This window comes from Solanum pennellii, chromosome 5 (genome assembly GCF_001406875.1).
Source record: "Solanum pennellii chromosome 5, SPENNV200".
Taxonomy (NCBI): Eukaryota; Viridiplantae; Streptophyta; class Magnoliopsida; order Solanales; family Solanaceae; genus Solanum; species Solanum pennellii.
The window spans coordinates 40,774,767-40,797,058 of record NC_028641.1 but is presented as its reverse complement, the minus strand read 5'-3'; the positions used below and the strand labels follow the sequence as shown (position 1 = coordinate 40,797,058).

Here is a 22,292-nt window from a genome sequence, read left to right as displayed (position 1 = left end):
ACCGCCAAGTTCACCCATGAGGACTCAAGCCTCAATACCATACCCATTTGGGAATTAGGTTCATTAGATTGAGTATATTAACATCTTTCAAGATTCATTATCTTTATTTCTCTCGTGGCGGTACGTGACACTCCGCTCCATATACTATCCTGGTGTCGGAACGTGACACTCCGATCCCCTAATTCTACGTGTCAGTTCGTGACACCCGATCCCCTAATTCTACGTCTCGGTTCGTGACACCCGATCCCCTAATTCTACGTGTCGGTTCGTGACACCCGATCCCCTAATTCTACGTGTCGGTTCGTGACACCCGATCCCCTAATTCTACGTGTCGGTTCGTGACACCCGATCCCCTAATTCTACGTGTCGGTTCGTGACACCCGATCCCCTAATTCTACGTGTCGGTTCGTGACACCCGATCCCCTAATTCTACGTGTCGGTTCGTGACACCCGATCCCCTAATTCTACGTGTCGGTTCGTGACACCCGATCCCCTAATTCTACGTGTCGGTTCGTGACACCCGATCCCCTAATTCTACGTGTCGGTTCGTGACACCCGATCCCCTAATTCTACGTGTCGGTTCGTGACACCCGATCCCCTAATTCTACGTGTCGGTTCGTGACACCCGATCCCCTAATTCTACGTGTCGGTTCGTGACACCCGATCCCCTAATTCTACGTGTCGGTTCGTGACACCCGATCCCCTAATTCTACGTGTCGGTTCGTGACACCCGATCCCCTAATTCTACGTGTCGGTTCGTGACACCCGATCCCCTAATTCTACGTGTCGGTTCGTGACACCCGCTCCCCTAATTCTACGTGTCGGTTCGTGACACCCGCTCCCCTAATCTCATCACTTTAGTTCATCAAGCCTTCTTTTATACCAAGGCATCATCAATCTCATTAACAAAGTAGATTAGGGTTTTTCAAGATTTGGGATTCAATAGCTTCATCATGCTTATTTTATCACAATTATATAATCACATTCATACAAGCATACAATTAAGCATATAGAAGGGTTTACAATACTACCCAATACATATCATTCGCTATTAAGAGTTTACTACGAATAGCATAAACCATAACCTACCTCCACCGAAGATTCGTGATCAAGCAAGCAAATTCCCCAAAGCTTGTGTTTCCTCTTCGTTCGTTTCTCTCTTTCTCGTTCGACCCTCTCTCTCTCTCTTTGTTCTTTCTATTTTTCTCATTCAAACCCTCTTTCTTTTACCCTAATTAGCATATAATTAAGTATAAAGATGGCAATAATATCCTACTAATTAACTCAAGGTTACCTCTTTTAACCCCCAAGTAATTAGACTTATTAACATTAACCCACTAACTTTATAATTAAAGCAGGAATAGTCCAAAACGCCCCTTAAATTACTAAACAGAAATCCGACCCAGCCTGGGATTACGCAGCCTGTGACGGGCCGTCGTGCCTGCGACGGTCCGTCCTGCTGCTTCGTCACAGAGTTCAGAGACTAGATTTTTACCAAGAGTCTGTGACGGCCCGTCACGCCTGTGACGGTCCGTCCTGCCATTCCGTTACGAAGTTCAGAGAGTCGATTTCAGTACCCAAATTTCAGAATTCTAAGTGTTTTGGAACGAGACCCCCACGACGGTCCGTTGTGCCCATGACGTTCCGTCGTGGGATCCGTCGACTCAGCCAGTTTTTCCAGAAATAAAATCTGCTGCTCAAAACGACTAAACAGGTCGTTACACTCTTGATAATCAATCCCAGCAGTTTGGTTGTAACCTTGAGCTACAAGCCTTTATTATACCTTTCTACAGTACCATCAGACTTGTACTTGATTTTAAAAACCCATTTACACCCAATGACTGACTGATAATGAGCCAAGGGAACCACCTTCCATGTCCCATTATCCTTCAAAGATTGCAGCTCTTAAGTCATAGCATGAACTCTTGGAGTTTTTTTTAGATTCTTCATATGTGGATGGTTCCACATCAGTGGAGATGTTGGCTATATGCTTGATATGGTGGAAGAATATGTTGATAAGAAACATAATTACCCATAGGTGAGAAACATGCTTCCCAACCTTATGACTAGTGTAATAGTCTTTGCACCAAGTTGGTGTTGTTGTAGCTCTGGTGGACCTTCTAGGAGCAAGAGTGGCAACATCTGTAGTTAATGTATGATCAAGATTTTAAAGCTCTACTGTAGGTTCACTGCCTTCACCATCTGGAATCAATTCATTACTAACCCTACTAGTATCAGTATGTATGCCTGGACCAACTAAGAAATGCTCATCCTTATCAAATTGTACTGGTGTAGCATGTATGGAAGTAAGATCAGGAAGGCATTTAGAAGAATCAATCTTGAATAGGAACACATTCTCATGGAATTTTACATCTCTGCTCACCAATATCTTCTTGTCATGTAAGTCAAAAAGGTTGTAACCTTTCTGAGTAGCAGAATATCCTAAGTAAGCACATCCTGCAGTCCTGGGTGAAAATTTGTCAACCTTGATAATCTTAGTTGCATAACAAAGACAACCAACCACTCTTAGATGATCAAGGGAAGCTTTATGTTTATGCAATACTTCATATGGAGACTTACCCTTAAGCACTGGTGTGGGTAATTTATTAATCAAATATACTGCAGTCAATACACATTCTCCCCAAAATCTAATTGATATGCTTCCTTGAAATCTTAAGACTCGAGCAACCTCTAATATATGCCTATGCTTCCTTTCTACAACTCCATTTTGTTGTGGAGTATGAGGACAACTACTTTGATGTATAGTTCCTGTGCTTTCAAACATAATTTTGCAATCATTATTGAAAAATTCACTACCATTGTCTGATCTAAAAATCTTCACAATAGAGGCAAATTGAGTTCTTATCATTGAAATGAAATTCTTTAATACCGTGACAACATCTCACTTTAACCTGAGCAAATACAACCATGTCATCCTGTTGTAATCATCTACTAAAGTAAAAAGTATCTAAAACCATTATGAGTAGCTGTTTTGTAGGGCCCTCAAACATCTATATGTATCATATCAAACATTCTACTCCTTCTAGTACAACTCAAAGGAAAAGGCAGGCTAGTTTGTTTTGCTAAAGGGCAAGCTGTGCATTTATTATGAATGTTGTTATCATGTCCTCCCACTGCTAACGACATTCTCCTTAGAGCATTGATTGAGGGATGTCCTAGTCTCTTGTGCCATAATAGGTCTGTTTCATCATTGTGTACATGACATTCATAAGCTCTGGACCATTGCTGCTACTAGGATGATTATTATTGGGATCCATCAACCAATATAGGCCTCCACTTCCTTTACTAATCCCCTTCACTTTCCCAGTGGATAGGTCCTGAAGTACACAAAAGTCAGGGAAAAATACAATTAAGCATAGCAATTGTTTAGTGAGTTGTGACACAGATAATAGATCATACTTAAAATTAGGTATTGCTAACACGTCTTTTAAGAAATCTTTACCATTCCATTTAGACTTTTCAATATGAGAAATTGTGGTGGTTTGCCCATCTTTCTTTGCCTTTTGGAGGAATATGTGTGTCAAATAATGCTCCTAATTCTAAAATAACATGTTTACTAGCTCCTGAATCCACTATCCATTGTTTGCAAATATAGTCATCTTTATTATCTACCAGATAAGCATGTGCAACACCTATCATGCTAGTTGTTCCTGCCATGTTGACTGTTGTATCATCAGTCCCTTTTTCTTTGCTGAGCATCTGTCCATATTGATCCTTTGTGAATACTGGTTGTTCCATACGATGCATGTCTTGAACATCTTGGCTCCTTATAGTTGTACTGAAAGGGTTGAAAGCGTCATCATAATCAACTGCATTTGCTATCCTTGTTCCCCCATATTTCTTCCTAAACTTGGGATGATCAGGAGGGTATCCAACTACTCTATAACATGTTTCCTTGGTGTGTCCTTTCATCTTGCATACTTCACATTGCAGATTGTAGTTACTTTTCTGTCTCTGTGAATTGGAAGTAGAGCCACCACCTTAAAAATTGTAACCTTTAGCATTCAAAGAATTGTTCCCAGTAAGTGAATAATCAGAGATGTTGATTCCTAGACCAGTGTTTCCCTCGTGAAAGTTGCCTTGATAACTAGGCTTGGTATAACTATTATTCCCCATATAGAGAGTAGTTTATGATGATTCACCCAATTCAGTCCCTGAGTACGAACCAGAAGTTAATCTTTGACCTTCATCAGCCACAATCATTGAATATGCTTTGTTCAGGGACGACAGAGGTATCATTATAAGAATTTGGCTTCTCTGATGGTTGTAGGACTCATTTAACCTCATGAGAAAAGCAAACAAATGCATATACTGCAGATGACTAGCATACACCTTCGATTTGTCACAACCACATGATGGAGGAGGGACAAGTGCATCAAATTCATCCTAAAGCACACGCAATTTTGTAAAATATGCAGATACAGACAAGTTACCTTGTGTAATTGTACAGATCTCTCTGTGCAGTTGGTAACCTCTTGAGACGTCTACTTTGTCAAAATGCTTCTTCAGATCAGACCAAACCACTGATGCATCTGTGGCGTATATGATCCCATTCATGAATTCTTTTGATACAGAGTTGAGAATCCAAGATAAAACGAACGCATTGCACTTCTCCCACTGCTCCTCTAGATCATCTCCATAGTCACTTTTCTTGTAGGTTCCACAAACAAACCCTAATTTGCTTTTAGCTCGGAGTGTGAGGATCATCGATCTACTCCACACTACGTAGTTTTCGACACCTGTGAGTTGAATACTCATTAACAATGATCCTGGAGTATCTGATTGATGAAGATACAGGGGATGATTACGTTGCTTCTCAATTGTCTCAATTGTTTTCTTCTCAACTATATCCTTGCTTCCCATGACTCTTCGAGGAAATCAGAAAATCTTGAATGTTGTTTAACCAGATCGGCTGTGGAAGAGAAGATCGAAACGAAAAACTTGAATCAAACTTTGATTCCAAGGCTCTGGTACCATGAACATATCTGTATCTGGAAATAAGAGAATATAGGAACTCTAGAAAGAAAGAAGTATAGAGAAACTTGATTTGGAAATTTTCATTTGTATTGAAGTTAATCTGTACAAGTTATTTACATGTGTATCTATACACTATTCATCTAACTAACTACGCTTCCAACTAGATAACTACATACGCTGTCAACTGGATAACTAGCTTTACAACTCATTTATCTAACTAATTTAGTGAATCTAACTCATCTAACTTGTACTACTTCATTGTTTATGTTACACCTGAATTCTCACTAGAAACCAATAATTATAATCAAATACAATCACATGGATTTAAGAAATATATATAAGTTCATCACTTAATTAAATAAAACAAAGATGTGTGCAAGTTCAAAGCTTAATTCATAATACCAACTTAACTAGGAAAGATCAGTGACTCAAAAACACACAATGGACAAGTCTTAAATTTCTATTCCTCTTAATTTCATAATACATAAGCTAATTATTATAACGCTTCACACGATTCATTATTTTCATTTTTCCCGACGATTCAGATTCACTAGTAATATGTTTGTCCAGTTTCATCTTGCCATACTTCCACAACAACGAGCCAAACTTTATGCGATGTGTATTCACATCACATTCATTGTCAACCATATTACTGTCATATATGAATTTTTTTGCAAACAATGCAACATAGATTCTACGATCCCTGTAATGAAAGAAAAAACAAATCACATCAAAGGTTTAAAATTTAAAAGAGCTTATTCATGTGTATTTTAGTAAATCAAATAAAAAAGACACCTACGCAGCTTGTTGTGACGGCAAATCTTTAATCATCATAACATTGAAAGGATCAACCAATGTCTTATTCTTATATGGTCCATAGTTTAATTGAATATCATTCCTTTTTCCAAAAAAATTCAAAATCAAGAGGAAGAGTGGAATAATAAATCTATACGCATCAACAGAATTGCGAATATTGGCCCTAAAAGCACCATCACTCATCAAATCATACACATAAATCAATCTATCTTTAAAAGATAATCTTGTCATCAACCATTATTCATTAACACATAGTGGTAACAATATGTGATCTACAGTATGCCACGACACATTATAAAGCACAAATTCACCAAGTATGTACTTGGCTATATCATGTTCCGGCTTCACCACATCACTATCTCCATTATTTTCAATGAATTTCTTATAAAGAGCTTGTATCTTGAGATGAAATAGATAATCAGTTGTAGTAAACTTCACTTGAACATCATCATACATTCCTTTTTTCTTAGATAATAGAGGATAACATCCAAATGCTTTCATGTAATTTCAAATATCACTATATATATAGTTCATAACTATATAATCAATCACATAAAGGCTTCATTTTTTCAAAACTAATTATACACAAGTATTTTTTAATTACATACCAAACTTTCCAAAGATTGACCACCAAAATGCAAACTTGCAAAACCAGTCTTTCTTGTTGATAGTATTCTTTCCAAAATCAAACAGAGGATCGAGATTATTGTCCTTTTTTATGTAATGATACTTCCTATAATTATAAGATTGTATATTAAAATACATTATAGTATTAAACAGCACAAACACATATAAATATAATTAAATACTAACTTGTTGCGTGGTTTGCGACCATCATTCATCCATTTTCTAAATTCACCCATTTCCTTGAAACAATCATCGTCCATATTAAAACTTCCGAAAGGATAAACCCACGTTACAACACTCTTGGAAGAGGCTCCTTTATTCATATTATCATCAAAACCATAAGTATTCGGATATGGAGATTGATGTAATGAATTAGAATGCCTATTTCGTGCTGACATGTCCTATCATAATGTTCTCTACCTCTTGATAACAAGAATTATCAATCTGTTTACGTGCCACTCGACATGTAAATGGATGAATCTGAGACTCTGGGACATCAATAAAATCTGATGATAAGAATTCTGGAGCTGTGTCCATTGTTTCAACTTTGCCAACTGAAATGTATAACAAATAATACTTGTATAATTTTACAATATGGTTAGTAATTGCTTATTATAAGATCATATATAAAGGAAATGATATTAAAATGAAAAAAAATTATAGATATATTTTTACTTATATATAATACTTAGTATAGATATCTTACTGGTATAAGAGACCTATCACATTCAGATAGAAGTACACCTCATTTACCTTGAATACGCTACTATTAATAAGTGAAGAGTAACATGTTGGTCACATTTGTTGATATTATTATAATAATAGTCGTTGTCAAAATCAACATTCATGCCTCTGCCTCTAAATTCCTCATACTGATGTTAAATAAAGATACAAGTGAAAAGTAAGAAATAAGAAACAAATAGACATAAACATATTTTGACATAAAAAATTAGATATTAATTTAGTACCTCAAAATCATTATTTCTATTGACTTTCTTACTTAAAGGTTCAATTGCATTGAAATTTTTTGAATCAGATTCTATCATCAGCTTCTTGAAACTATGAACTTCTTGTATTAACTGATCAACAAATACTATAATCAAAGCACTTCTCATAAATATAGTACATTAATAATTTAAAAAGGGATAATTAACATACTACTTGAAAATTTTCCCTTAACTCCTTCTGCCCAAGTGAAATGCGTCTTTTCTCATCAATCAAATTCTTAATCATAGGAGTACCAAGCTTAAGTTTTGTATGTTTGCCAACTTCAAAAGAAAATTCCCAATTCTGCACAATACATAAGTTGAAAACTTTAAAGCTAATATTGACAGTAGTATAAAAGGTTACATGGTTGCAATTAGTATACTCTTTTGGGACATATGTACATACAAGGATTAATTATGTATATAGACAACTCACTCATATTAAAGAACATACATTTTTTGTTGAATATTACTAAACAAGGCTCAAATCTAATAAAAAATTTAAAACTACAAAAAAATTTACTACGACTAAATTTCATGAATACATACCTTTAATTTATATTTTTGCGATTCGTTAAATTTTCTACTTTTGACGTTGATACTTCGATCTTGATCTACATGGTCAAATGCAGTAGATTTTTCTTTTTTGATCTCCTCCAACTTTCTCCTTTTCAAGTACTCCTTTGACCTCTCCTCATTTTTCGATCAACAAAGCTATGATCAACTGTCGGTAATGGCATGTTACAACAGTTTGAATGAGACATAGGTTTTGGAGACAACAAACAAAAGTTAGGCTCACCAACTGGTGTTACCATCTCAACAAATTCATCTTGTGATTCCATATCAAATGATGAATCTTCCTTCGCCATTTCAAATCTGCTGTGTACAAAAAAAAATGTACATAAATTACTATGCTTGAAAACAACGTACCATAATATTTGAGTGAAACTCGCAACATTGAATACTATTCCTATCGGAAGTATGTGAAAAACAATAAAAAGAAATTTTCTATCGGAAGAGTAGTTTCTATTGGAAAGGATAAAAACTTTGATAACTACCCAATAGTATTACCAACCGTACTCTTTTAGATTTAATATATATACATAATAATTAACATATTTATATATATTAATAATAATTATTATTATCTTTTCAACTTCTTTAAACTGCTATAAATGTAAAAAAATCTTTCATATTTGTAATACTGACAAAATACTATTATTTATGTAGTTAAGTCTTAAGGATGGTCTTTTTACGTAATTTGCACTATTTTTACTTGCAAATTGTTTGTTTAATTTTTTGTAAACTCTAACATTTGTTTTGTATTGGTTTAACTTAAGTAAATTCCCTAGAAGATGAACAAATTTCTTTTATGTTGGCTTGTTTGATTAATTAAAGGAAATTGGAAAAGGTTTAAAAATGCTCTCCTTCCTTCTATTGATTTGAAAATGTCTTTTAATTTTTTTTTAGGTTCAAGAATACCTTTTAGCTAACAGAATATGATATGAAATTTATCTAAACAAATGAACAATTTTCATTGGTTAACTTAATTATTTTATCAAATAAAAAAACCTCACCCAAACCCGTTTCAAACCCAACACCCAAACCCATTTCAAATTAATCTAACCCAACTTTTTTCTATCTTCTTTCTCTCTTCCTCTTCCCCTTTTCCTCATCTACCCTTTTTATTGAATTTGTGTTTTCTTTCTTTCTATTTAATGTATTAAAAATCGGTTTCTTATTTAAGGTTAATCACGTAATAGGTATTGAAGATTGATTGTAAATCATTTCACAATGTGGATGCGAATGTACATTGTATGTAAATTCCCACCTTGCGGTATCAGTGATTAATATTACTATGCATTTTAATTGCCATTTATTGGGTTAAAATGTTGTTTTTGGGGGGGTTTACAATCTACATTAGTTGTCATATTTTAGGTTTCAAGATTTCATTTTGATTGTTGTTTGTTGGGTTGAAAGTTACTGTTTTTTTGGACTTAAAAGCTGCAATTTACTACATGCTGCAATTTACCTATTTTTTTTTTGTCAATTTAATTGCTGTAACTTAACTACTTTGGAGATGAGAACTATTGTTTTTAAAAGAAAGAAAATAGAGGATGAAGAAAGAACAGAGAAAAGAATGGAGGAAGAAGAAAGAATAGAGGGACACATGAAGTGCCAGTTGAAAAAGGGTCTGGGTGTTGGGTTTGAATTTTGAAATGAGTTTGGGTGGAGCTTTTTTATTTGATAAAATAATTATGTTGATCAATGAAAATTGACAGTTTGTTTATTTAAATTTCATAACATATTTCTGTTAGCTAAAAGGCATTTTTAAACCTAAAAAAAATGTCAAGGACATTTTTACATCTATAGGTAGAAAGGGGATATTTTTGAACGATTTCTAATAAGTTAAGGATATTTTTAAGCCTTTTCCCTTAAATAAACATATCATTTTTATCAACTCTCGTAATTTTATTCAAAACTTTTTATATATTTTAAATTAATTTAAAATAGTTATCATACTTTAATTGACCAAATTGTTATTAAAATGATTCAAATTAAATAAATTCTAAGTAATCCAGTTTTGCCAAAATCTAATTTGAGTCAAATGTTTCAATTAATATCCTCTTTTTTTTTTGTTAAAAAATATATTCTTTGTTTACTTATTTCTCAAGTTTATTAATTTTTTTAAAAATTGTTAAAAATATATTTAACCTAAGTCGCAGGATATTCGCATGTTAGCGGACACTTCAAATGCTTTAAAAGCCTTATTGAAGTGTAAATGAGAACCCCGAACCCCTTTTCTCTATATTTATAAAGATTTAATTAGTCAAAATCTTTTTAAATTAAATTTTCTTAATTTCTTTTAAAAAGTTAAGTGACGACTTTTTCTAAGTATTTTTCTTATATTGTCTTATATTTAAAACATGTCAAAAAGTAATTTTTCTAAAGATAGTAAAATTATGTATAACAATGCGAATAAATTAAAGAACATATATATACATTATGTTTTTTAATTTAGTAAAAACATTTGTTTTTTCTGGTTAAATTTTGTATTTCCTAACAGTTTTAGCATTTTACCGCTTAACAATTTTTTAGTTCTTTTATTTCATTTCACTTGGTCCATATAATAAAAATGTATCATTTTATTTTGTTCAGTTTAATATATTAAGAAAAATTAATTTTTTTTCTCTCTATTATTTTTTAATATTAAATAACTTTATAAACTATTTGTTAAATTTAAAGTTCTAAAGTATTATTAATAAGATCAGTTTAATAAAATATGTCTTCATTTAAAATTTTTATTAGGGATATCTAGTCATTAGAGATCAAGTAATATGTAATAGGTGACCTACAAAAGACAACTCGACCATTTCATACCACAAAATTTGTGAGTATCCCTATTATTCAAGTATTTCATGATAGTTAGGATCAACAAAATTAAAATAGTTTTCTTTTTCATGAAGCGCTACTATTTAAATTGATTCTCCTAAGATCAAAAGATCATAATTTTTCAATTAAAATAATAATTTATTTAAATTTTGTTTTGGGTGATTTACTTCGCTGAAATAACATGAGCTAGAGTAAAACTTAATCTAGACTCTAAAAGAAAGCACAATTGAAAATAATTACTAATATAAAAAAAAATTCAATATTATTGGGCCCGTGCTTTAGCACGAGCTACTCTTAGATACTAAAAAGAGAAACATCAACATGTGTAGTTTATGGATCTTAAATTTAAAAGAAGATAATTGTGTCATTTAATTTATATCCATTTTTCATTGAACAATAGGCATCGAATTAGGTCTCACTGAATTAATTTTATACTTGGCTCAACATTACAGTTAATTCATTTTCTTTTGTAAATCGAATTAGGTCTCACTGAATTAATTTTATACTTGGCAGTGCTCTCAGCGTTGACCGAAGGGGGAGAAGTAAGACGAAAGGCCAAAATCAACATGGTCGATCAAAATCAGAGAATTGAGGAAAATCTCCGAACAGATCAAACGTGACTTGTTGGAACTGTGGAGAAAAAGGGCACTTTCGGACGAGCTGTACAAAGCCAAATAAGAAACAGAATCAGAAATCTGGAGATGACAATAATTCCGTAAATTCAGCGGAGGATATTGGGGATGCTCTAATCTTTAGTGTGAACAGCCCGGTTGAATCATGAATTTTGGATTCTGGTGCATCTTTCCATTTGTCTCCAAGCAAGGAGTTGTTCCAAAAATTCAAATCTGGAAATTTTGGAAAGATGTATCTTGCTGACAATAAAGCCTTAGAGATTGAAGGAAAGGGGGGTGTTTGCATAAATACCACCTCGGGAAACCAGTGGACATTGGAGGATGTAAGATATATTCCTGGGCTCAAGAAAAATCTGATCTCTGTTGGTCAGTTGGATAGCACGGGATATGCAGCAGAGTTTGGGAAAGGTTCGTGGAAGATTGTGAAAGGTGCTATGGTAGTAGCTCGTGGCACCAAATCTAGAACGTTGTACACAACTGCAGGGTGTATTAACATGGTCGTTGTTGCTGAAGGTGCTTCCGATTCATGTCTGTGGCACAACAGACTTGGACATATGAGTGCTAAAGGAATGAAGATACTGGTTGCAAAAGGAGCATTAGAGGGTCTGAAGTCTGTTGATATGGGTCTTTGCGAGAGCTGTGTTATGGGCAAACAGAAAAGAGTAAGCTTCACAAAGACTCCTAGAGAGACAAAGAAAGTGCGGTTGGAAATGGTCCATACAAATGTTTGGGGAGCATCTCAGTATCATCACTCGGAGGATCCAGATTCTACGTTACCTTCATTGATGATTTCAGCAGAAAGGTATGGGTTTACTTCTTGAAGCATAAGTCAGATGTGTTTGCAACTTTTAAGAAGTGGAAAGCTGAAGTTGAGAATCAGATCGGTTTGAAAGTCAAATACCTAAGGTCTGACAATGGAGGAGAGTATGACAAATCAGAGTTCAAGGTATTCTGTGCAGCTGAGGGAATCAGATTGATGAGAACAGTTCCCGGTAAGGCAAGGCAGAATGGAATTGCTGAGATGATGAACAGAACATTGAATGAGCGTGCAAGGAGTATGAGGATACACTGTGGGCTGCCCAAAACATTTTGGGCGGATGCTCTGAGCACAACTGCATACTTGATCAACAGGGGACCATCAGTTCCTTTAGGGTTCAAGATTCCAGAGGAGGTGTGGACAGGAAAGAACTCAAGTACTCACACTTGAGGACTTTTGGTTGCACTGCTTATGTTCATGTTGATCAAGAAAAGAGAGACAAGCTTGATGCCAAGGCTGTGAAGTGTTACTTCATAGGCTATGGTTCTAATTTGTTTGGTTACAGGTTTTGGGATAACAAGAACATAAAGATCCTGAGACATTGTGACGTGACATTTGATGAGTCTGTCCTATACAAGGATAGAGAGTAGAAGGTTCTAGAGATTACAAAGCAAGTGGGAGTTGAGGTTGAGTTGGAGAAGAGTAACCCCAGAGATGTCGAAGCAGATACTCAACCAACTCCTACTGAAGAATTTGAAGTGGAGCAAATTACACCTGAGCAGGTGTTAAGGAGATCATCCCATCAGGGCACCAGATAGGTATTCACCTTCATTACACTCTATTGCTGACTGATGAGGGGGAACCAGAGTCTTTTGGTGAGGCCCTACAGGTGGAGGATTCGATCAAGTGGGAGCAAGCCATGGATGATGAGATGAGCTCACTTGAGAAGAACGACACATGGGTGTTGACTGAGTTACCTGCAGGGAAGAGAGCCTTGCTGAACAAGTGGGTGTTCAGAATCAAGACTGAACCAGATGGCAAAAGAAGGTTCAAGGCTCGTTTAGTGGTTAAAGGATATTCACAAAGAAAAGGCATTGATTATGCTGAAATATTTTCTCCTGTTGTGAAATTAACCTCTATTCGAATTCTGTTGACTATTGTTGCATCGGAGAATTTGCATCTAGAGCAAATGGATGTAAAAATAGCATTTTTACATGGATATCTGGACAAAGAGGTCTATATGCAGCAACCGGAAGGATTTGTGGTTCCAAGCAAGGAACACATGGTGTGTAAGCTCACCAGGAGCTTGTATGGACTAAAGCAAGCACCAAGGCAGTTGTACAAGAAGTTTGACTCCTTCATGACCAAGAGTGGATTCTGCAAAGCTGAAAAGGATCCGTGTTGTTACTTCAAGAAATACACTGATTCATATGTCTTTCTACTCTTGTATGTAGATGATATGTTGATTGCAGGATCCAGTATGAGGGAGATTAATAATCTTAAGACAAGGTTGTCTGCAGCGTTTGAGATGAAAGATTTGGGTCCAGCAAAGCAGATTTTTGGGATGAGGATTTCTCGGGATAGATCTGCTGGCACTTTAAATCTATCTCAGGAGTTGTACATTGAGAAGGTGTTGAGAAGATTCAGTGTTAATGATGCTAAACCCATGACTACTCCATTGGCAAATCACTTTAAGTTCTCAAAGGAGCAGTCACCCAAGACAGCCGAGGAGCGTGAGCATATGGCACTTGTTCCATATGCTTCAGCAGTCGGAAGTTTGATGTATGCTATGGTCTGCACTAGAACTGATATAGCACATGAAGTGGGAGTTGTTAGCAGGTACATGGCGAACCCGGGAAAAGAGCATTGGGAAGCTGTGAAGTGGCTTCTGAGATATATGAGAGGTACATCCAGTACTTCACTTTGTTTTGGCAAAGGCAAGGTGACTCTATAGGGTTTTGTGGATGCTGATCTTGGTGGGGATGTGGACTCGAGCAAGAGTATATCCGGGTACATTTACACCATAGGTGAAACAACAGTGAGTTGGATGTCCAGGCTTCAGAAGTGTGTTTCTCTTTCATCTACTGAAGCTGAGTATGTGGCAATAGCTGAAGCTGGAAAAGAGATGATATGGCTGGCAGATTATCTGGAGGAATTAGGCAAGAAGCAGAGCGAGAAGATTCTTTACTCAGATAGCCAGAGTGCCATACAATTGGTGAAAAATCCAGTCTATTATTCAAAGACAAAGCACATCAGAAGGCGGTACCATTTCACTCATAGGGCAGTGGAGGATGGTGATATGTGCTTGGAGAAGACAGAGGGTGCAAAGAACCCGGCAGACATGTTGACGAAATGTGTAGATGTTGGGAAACTGGGGTTATGCAAAACCTCGGCTGGTCTTCTTTAGTTGTTGCTACAGATGTTGCGGTGCGGTAAAGATGTTGGTGATGAAGATATTTTTTTTTTTGAGAATGTATTTTTTGGATGATTGAATCAGTCTCCAAGTGGGAGAATTGTTAGGTTGTGGAGCCTGATTAATATTTGATGTACTGTCATATATTCTCTGTAACCAAAAATACTCTGAATTATTAATATATATATACCCACCGCCGTGGAAGTTTACTCACGGGGTGTTACCACGAAATATTGGTTTTTCTCTTTCTCTCTCTAGATCTCTCATCTTTTTCTCTTGAAAGTTCTTGTGTTCTTAATTATCAAGTGTGTGTGTGTGAATTCGATCCTAACAGTTCTTTCAATTCTAAAGTTAAAATGATTTTTCGAACATTTTGAGGAAACTTTTATAAAATACAATACATATCACGTGAAAAGATATTTTAAAACTTTTATCCTCATAAAACTTTTATCCTCATAAAAGTTCCATATTAATTATTTACATTATTATAAAAGTATATCCAAATTACTTGTCAATTATCCGACTAAAAGAGATTAATTAACATCTTTTCTTTGCAATTAATATTTTTTGATAGCCTAAATTACGAGTTTATAAGTCTCAAAAAATTCATCTTTGAAAGGAGTGAATAAACAATAAATTAGTAAAATTACTAATTTTACATATGATTCCTTAAGGGTCGTGCATAGAAAAAAATGAACAACTAATATTAAATCGAAGGATGTACCTTCAAAATAGAAACTTACTATAAATTTTAAAACAATTTGTTTTTAAGCTATACTTAGAATATATTTGAGTAACAATATACACATAACATAATTTATTGATAAGAATTATCGTTATATGAGATAAATGGTTTAGAAAGTAATGATATGAATTATAATTTTGATTACATATGAAATAAATGGCTAGTAACATAAACTAAATACAATTTGAATTTATATTACTAGCCATTTATTTCATATGTAAATAAAATTATAATTCATATCATTACTTTCTAAATCATTTATATCTCATATAACGATAATTCTTACAAAATATAAACTTGTATGTCAATTTTTGTATTTGAAATTATCAAATACTGTTTCTTTTGTGGAGAATTTGAGATTTTCATCTTCTACTTGACATGAAACATTTATAATTGAATGGTTTTATATTTAATAATTTGTTATATTAGTGAAGCTATATTGTCGAAGAGAAAAAAGAATGCATATTATTAATTGAAGACTATATGTATTTAACTAAAATCTAATTTAAATTATAATAACTAAATTAAAACTTACAATAAGTTTATATTTTCATATCATAATAATAAGTTTTCATTATTTCAATTTCTAAAAAAAAAAAGAAGCTATTTGAAAGCCAAAAGTTGCCAGGCATTATCTCATCTCGTACTGATAGACTAATAGAATGAAGAACAATAGTTAACTAGGAACTAACGAGGGAATAAAGAAAGGATTACTAAAAGGACTACCTAAGGATGTGGTAAAATGGATGGAGCTGCTCCTGACTTACACAGACGTTTCGGGTTTGAGCTCGGGAGCAATTTCATTTGAATGGAGCATTACTCGGGGTGAATCCAAAATAGTCTTAGACACTCTTAAGGATCTCTTATATTTTAGACGAGTGCCTGTGAGGGTTCGCCGGTTCAATTGTCATCACTTTGATATGGATGCGAACTATGATCTTGAAGTTTCATCTTTTCGACAAGGTATTGCTTCTCAGCTTCAGCCTCACTAAGACGTTGTTGTAGGTATCTGCTGGCGTAGTCGTCTTCAGATTCCCCCAACTTTGATTGTGCAATCATCTGCAACCTGTCAGCTTCTCGTCTTGTTTCGTCAGCTTTAACCTGGAACATATCCGCCTCCGCTTGTTTAAGCCTAACAATGCTGTCCAGTTCATCTAATTCCAGCCTTTTCTGCTGCCTCTCCAGTTTCAGCCGTTCAACTTCCTTAGTTTTTTCCTCTAGTTCATTGTCACAAACCTCGAGTGCTATACGAGCTTTCTTTAGCATTTTCATCTTTTCATCAGCTACCGATTCCATTTTCTGCATTTCCTCTTGTAGCACTTGGATGATCCGGTCGCATACCTCCTGGGGTTGCACCAGGCTACTGCTATTTCCAGCCTCAGAGTTATTTAGTGAATCCATATCAAGCTCTTCACACAAAAAGTACTACAAGAATCAACACAAGCAGAAATCATTCTTCAAAATATACAACAGATGTTTATTAAGGGTTAAGTTGTAAGGTTGGTATTTATATGAATTACATCTATAAACTTAAATAAATTGTAAAGACAAGACTCATCAATTTATAACTCTAATGATCATTATTATTACAAGATCAAACACAGTTGAAATATTTTGTATCAATAGCAATGACGACTCAAACCTAGGATCTCTGACTACTCTAGGAATTGATTAACTTGAGGTCTGCAATAATTAATTTAGAGAATGAGAACAAATATTAATCTAAATTGTCGTCCCTTATATAAACACGAGTGCACCATAAAAGAATGGGAACAGGATTGAACTATACTATGGTGAAGCATCAGAAGCATAACTGAACACTTACATGATCTTACGTGATAGAGGCAGAGAAGGAAGCTAAGTAAGGGCGAGCTACAACAAATACAAAGGAAGAGTGTGCTATGAGAGAGCTTGCTTCCCACCCATAAGTTAATATATATTACATAGTAGCCTCATTAGACCGGTGAACGTCTTTCTTGGTATATCCAGATAATAGGTAGGAGCATGAACTGAAATATTTTGAGGCTACAAAGATGGTTACTAAACCATTGGCACTGCATAAAGACATTCCGCCTAGAGTAGCAGTAAATACGTATAGGAGAAACTCTGCTATATCCATTTATGTACATTCAATGTACTCTACAGATAGAGGAATACAAAGAAATAAACATAGTAAAATAAGATATTGAAAGATTTTGTTGAAATGGGAATTTTCCTAAAAATCTAATCATAGGTTCTTCTCCCCATCGAAACAATAGGAGTGTTATGCTCATTACTAAATTTGTTGAAGAAATGAAATACAAACAAGGTATATCTTTTTGATAGGTTGAGTCAGTCCTGTCCTTGTGTGCAGGATTTCCATATTTGTCCATTGTCTATGACTCCAGTGTTCAGGATCCTGTAGTCTGAATCCTTTTGATATTTTAGAAAATGGGCATAAAGTAGAAATCACAACTGGAAAGTGAAGACACTATGGACCTCCCAAATAAGACTAGGAACGAGAACAGATTGGTAATAGAACAGTTTATTATCAAGGAACATGAAAGACATAAGAGGCAGGAAGCATATCAAAAGGCACTGCTAGTGCATTTGGAGAATAATTGGTCCCGCAGAGAGTATATTATCTCAAATGCAGGATCCGCTATGATTTCATCAGAGTTCAGAGAAGAATGGAGTATTTGGGAAGATTTTACAATACCACGTGAGAGTCTGAGAAGATAAGAGCAGATATGACAGAATTTGTAAAGAGAACTTATTCTGTTGCTTGATTTTCCTTTCCAATTGTTACTTCTACCCGTGTTGGAACAAAAGGGTACAAAACTTGCATAATTGTGTTCTTTCTCATGTAGATCAATTTTCTTACATCTAGATCAGAAAGTGTTTCACTCTCTTATTTCGAGAACAAAGGTTCCACTGATATATGGTTTTAGTTTTTTCATATGGTCTTTGGTCCTTCAAAAGTAAAACACGAACACTTAAAGGAACCACCAAACTTCTCTGATATCTGTTTATTGTGTAGGCAAAGTAATAAGAGGTTTGCACCATGGAGTCTCTCTTGTATAACAGTTCCATTCATTTATATGTTAAGACCAGTGGTCTTGTAACACCAAGAATCTGCAGCATAGTCGGAATGTACTACTAAAATAGTCTTCTGAGTGCATTCATTTGTTTTCGTTTCCATTTCGATTTTTTAGCACTTTTGTTAGGGGAAAGTATTTGACTCAGCTTCAATCCAGAAACATTGTATTTTTTCAAGTCTTCTACGCTAACTCCTACGACAGGTATACATTGTACAACGTTAACAACCAAAAGGTTTGTTAACATATATAGATTACATCAGATGCTTGTGACAACATCTGAAATTTAAAATAAGTCTTTCTGTGCTTATAAATGTTGTTCCCTGAAGGAATATTGATTGTATTGAAGTGTTAACCTAATAAGGGAATACATAGGAGATATATATAGGAGATATAGGAAGGAGTACTAATCCTAATAGGACTAGGATTAAGGAGTACTAATCCTAATAGGACTAGGATTAGTACACAGTAAATACTAATATTATTTAATACTATTTATTTAATACTATCTGTTATTATCCCCCCTCAAGCTGAGCTGAGCGGAAGCGAACGGAAGCTTGGAACTGAGGTAATCGTGCTGTCGGCTCGGGAGAGGCTTGGTGAGAATATCAGCCGGTTGTTCTTCAGTGGGTACATACTGCACAGTCATGGTGCCGGCCTGAACTTCATCGCGAACAAAGAGACAATCGGTATCAACATGCTTCATTCTGGTGTGTAGGACGGAATTCTTGGCCACACAGATGGTTGATTTGTTGTCACAATAGAGAGCAGGAACAGTGTGAGTGGCGCGGAGTTCGCGAAGAATATATGTGACCCACATGGTCTCAGCAGCAAGAAGAGCAAGGGCGCGGTATTCAGCTTCAGTCGAGGACCGAGAGACCTTGGGTTGTTTTTTTGTACACCAGGAGATCAGGTTCGGCCCCAAAAAAACGAGAAACCCCGATGTAGATTTTCTGTCATTTTTATCATTCGCCCAATCTGAATCTGAGAAACCCCGAAGCTCCAAGTCCCCGGGTCGAATGAGTAAACCACGACCAAGAGTGCCAAAAATGTACCTGAGAATGCGTTTTAGACAATGGTAATCATGTTCACTTGGTTGATGCATGCGCTGAGCAACTCGGTTGACAGCAAACTGGATGTCAGGACGGGTAATGGCCAGATACTGTAGAGCCCCAATGAGGCTGCGGAAGTGGGTGATATCGGCAAAGGGGGTGTCGGCTCCATTCGTAGACGAAGAGACTGCCATCGGTGTTGGTTGACTGGTGCATTTTTCCAGTCCAGCTTTCTGCAACAGATCTCGAGCATATTTTGACTGATGAAGAAACAAGCCGCTGCCTGTCCGAGAAACCTCCATTCCCAGAAAATAATGTAACGGGCCAAGGTCCTTCATTTTGAAGGTAGTATGCATAGCTCGAGTGACATCCTGAATGAGAGCTGCAGTAGAGCCTGTAATAATGATATCATCTACATAGACAAGAAGAATAACTGTACCGTGTGCTGAATGTCGAGTAAACAGACTCGTGTCGTGTACGCAACACGTGAAGCCGAGTCCCTGGAGGAACGTTTTCAGACGTGTGTACCAAGCACGGGGGGCTTGCTTGAGCCCATACAGAGACTTCTGGAGTTTGCAAACATGTTGAGGGAAGCGGGGATCAACATAGCCCGGTGGTTGCGTCATGTAGATAGTTTCATCAAGCATGCCATGAAGAAAAGCATTGGAAACATCCAACTGATTGATGAGCCAATTGTTGCGCACGGCGAGTGACAGTACCAGGCGAATGGTTTCCTGCCGAATAACAGGACTGAATGTCTCGGAGTAATCAAGCCCATACTCCTGATTGTAGCCTTTAGCAACCAAACGAGCCTTGTACCTGGAAATACTGCCATCCGCATTGTGTTTAATTTTGTACACCCATTTACAGCCCACTGGGTGCCGCCCATGGGGCTTAGGTACAAGAACCCAAGTTTTCTGATCAGTCAAAGCCTTAAACTCGTCATCCATAGCATGACGCCAATAAGCATTTTTTGAGGCAACAGAGTAGGTTGTTGGTTCACTATCGGGAAGGGGTGTATTTGGTAGTATGGTAGCCTGAAAGGTTTTGGGTTTAAAGATACCGGCTTTGCCACGGGTTAACATGGGATGAGTATTGGGGGGTGGCACGGGCGGTGGTGATTCGGGGGTGGCCGGGAAGGACCCAAAACGGATCGGGCTGGAGATGTTGTGGGTATGGGGTGGTTCGGGTTGGTTGTGAGTGTGGGTGGTGGTTGCGGGTGTATTGTGGGTGACGGTCGAAGGGGTGATGAGGGGTGGTTGGGTAGTGGGTGGAGGTGTGGGGGAAGGTGGTGAGGGACCCTGTGAGTATGTTGGAAAAAGGGGAAGGACGCCAATGAATGATGTATTTGTGGAGGAGGAAATAGACTCGTAGGGAAACTCATTTTCGACAAATTTGACATGACGAGATATGTAGACTTTATGAGTTTGTGGGTCAAGACAGCGATAACCCTTGGAGGTAGGATGATAGCCCAAAAAAATACAAGGACGGGATCGGGGTTGTAATTTGTGAGTAATATGAGGGCGTAGCCAAGGGTAGGCAAGACACCCAAAGACGCGGAGGTTGGTATAATTGGGAAGTTCTTGGTAAAGGAGTTGATAGGGTGATTTGTTGGAGAGGGTGTGACTGGGCATTCTGTTAATGAGGTAGTTTGCGGTGGCTAGAGCTTCTACCCAAAAGGAGACAGGGAGATGAGATTGATGTAGAAGAGTAACCACCGTTTCAATGAGATGGCGATGCTTACGCTCAGCCACCCCATTCTGTTCGGGAGTGTATGGACAGGAGGTTTGATGTATAATTCCCAGGGATTGCAGAAACTGGCCAAAGATGTTATTGACATATTCCTTTCCATTGTCACTTCGAAAAAGTTTAACATGAGAATTGAATTGTGTTTTGACCATTTTTTCAAAAGTGACAAAGGTGGTGTATGCCTGTGATTTGTGTTTTAGTGGGTACAACCAAGTGTATTTTGTAAAATCATCCACAAAACAAATATAATAGCGAAAACCAGCAAATGAAGGAACAGCAGTAGGACCCCATAGGTCAGAATGAATAAGTTGAAAAGGTCCAGTTGTACGCTTCTCAGATAAAGTAAAAGGTAATTTATGAGATTTAGCAATTGAACAGGAGTCACAATTGTTTACATGAATGGAAGAAAAACCTAATTGAGACATTAAAGAATTTATTATTTGAGTAGACGGGTGACCCAGACGACTGTGCCACAACAGACTGTGGCCATCAGCCGAAAGAGCCACCGGAGCCACAGGAACGCTTTCTGAAACTGGGTGGGCAGACGAACTTGTGCCAGGAAGAACGTACAGACCATGCTCACAGGGGCCCTGAAAAATCACCCTCTTGGTAGTATTGTCTAGGATCTGAAAATCATTAGAGGTGAACAAGAGTGAGCAATTATTGTCTTTTGTGAATTGGTGAACTGAAAGGAGATTGGATTTAATAGAAGGGACGTGGGTAAGGTTACCTAGGTGAAAGATAGCGGTGGGGGTTTTAATGGTACCCGTGCCAGTGTGAGAAATATTAAGGGACTCACCGTTGCCAACAGTAATACCATTGGAGCCATGATATGGATTTGGAGCGTTAAGCTTGGATAGATCAGAAGTAACGTGCATGTTGGCCCCAGTATCCAACAGCCATTCAGAGGAAGGGCCGGCTTGAGATGCATAATTGGCACGGTTATCACTATTTTGGGTCTCCTCATACCGAAACCAGCAACGAACAGCGGTGTGTCCTGTTCACTGACAGATTTGACAAGTTGGACGATCCCGCTCGTAAGTGCCC

General features: G+C 36.7%; 2 protein-coding genes across 2 annotated transcripts; both read right to left on the bottom strand.

Annotated features, from left to right (window-relative positions):
* Positions 1-4,920: 4,920 nt before the first annotated feature.
* Positions 4,921-6,981, bottom strand: LOC114077177. The gene is made up of 3 exons (XM_027916855.1): positions 6,628-6,981; positions 5,502-5,701; positions 4,921-5,012 (listed from the first exon to the last, which is right to left on the bottom strand). Exons 1-3 carry the CDS (start codon positions 6,837-6,839, stop codon positions 4,921-4,923), a joined length of 504 nt encoding a protein of 167 aa, XP_027772656.1. The 5' UTR covers positions 6,840-6,981.
* A 9,286-nt stretch (positions 6,982-16,267) lies between these two features.
* Positions 16,268-17,486, bottom strand: LOC107019503 (protein OBERON 2-like). Its single transcript, XM_015219980.1, has 2 exons — positions 17,409-17,486; positions 16,268-16,792 (listed from the first exon to the last, which is right to left on the bottom strand). The coding sequence occupies exons 1-2, from the start codon at positions 17,484-17,486 to the stop codon at positions 16,268-16,270; spliced, it is 603 nt and encodes a 200-aa protein (XP_015075466.1).
* Between the last annotated feature and the right edge of the window lie 4,806 nt (positions 17,487-22,292).

What these genes read in the sequence shown, in the direction of transcription:
- LOC114077177 (XM_027916855.1), bottom strand. Translation starts at nt 6,839, where the DNA reads ATGTCAGCACGAAATAGGCATTCTAATTCATTACATCAATCTCCATAT. An exon ending in GGTCGCAAACCACGCAACAA is followed by an intron (nt 5,702 to 6,627) that starts GTTAGTATTTAA and finishes CTTTCATTACAG; the next exon opens with GGATCGTAGAATCTATGTTG. An exon ending in AATAATGAATCGTGTGAAGC is followed by an intron (nt 5,013 to 5,501) that starts GTTATAATAATT and finishes TCTTATTTCCAG; the next exon opens with ATACAGATATGTTCATGGTA.
- LOC107019503 (XM_015219980.1), bottom strand. Translation starts at nt 17,486, where the DNA reads ATGGATATAGCAGAGTTTCTCCTATACGTATTTACTGCTACTCTAGGC. An exon ending in TATGCAGTGCCAATGGTTTA is followed by an intron (nt 16,793 to 17,408) that starts GTAACCATCTTT and finishes TGATTCTTGTAG; the next exon opens with TACTTTTTGTGTGAAGAGCT.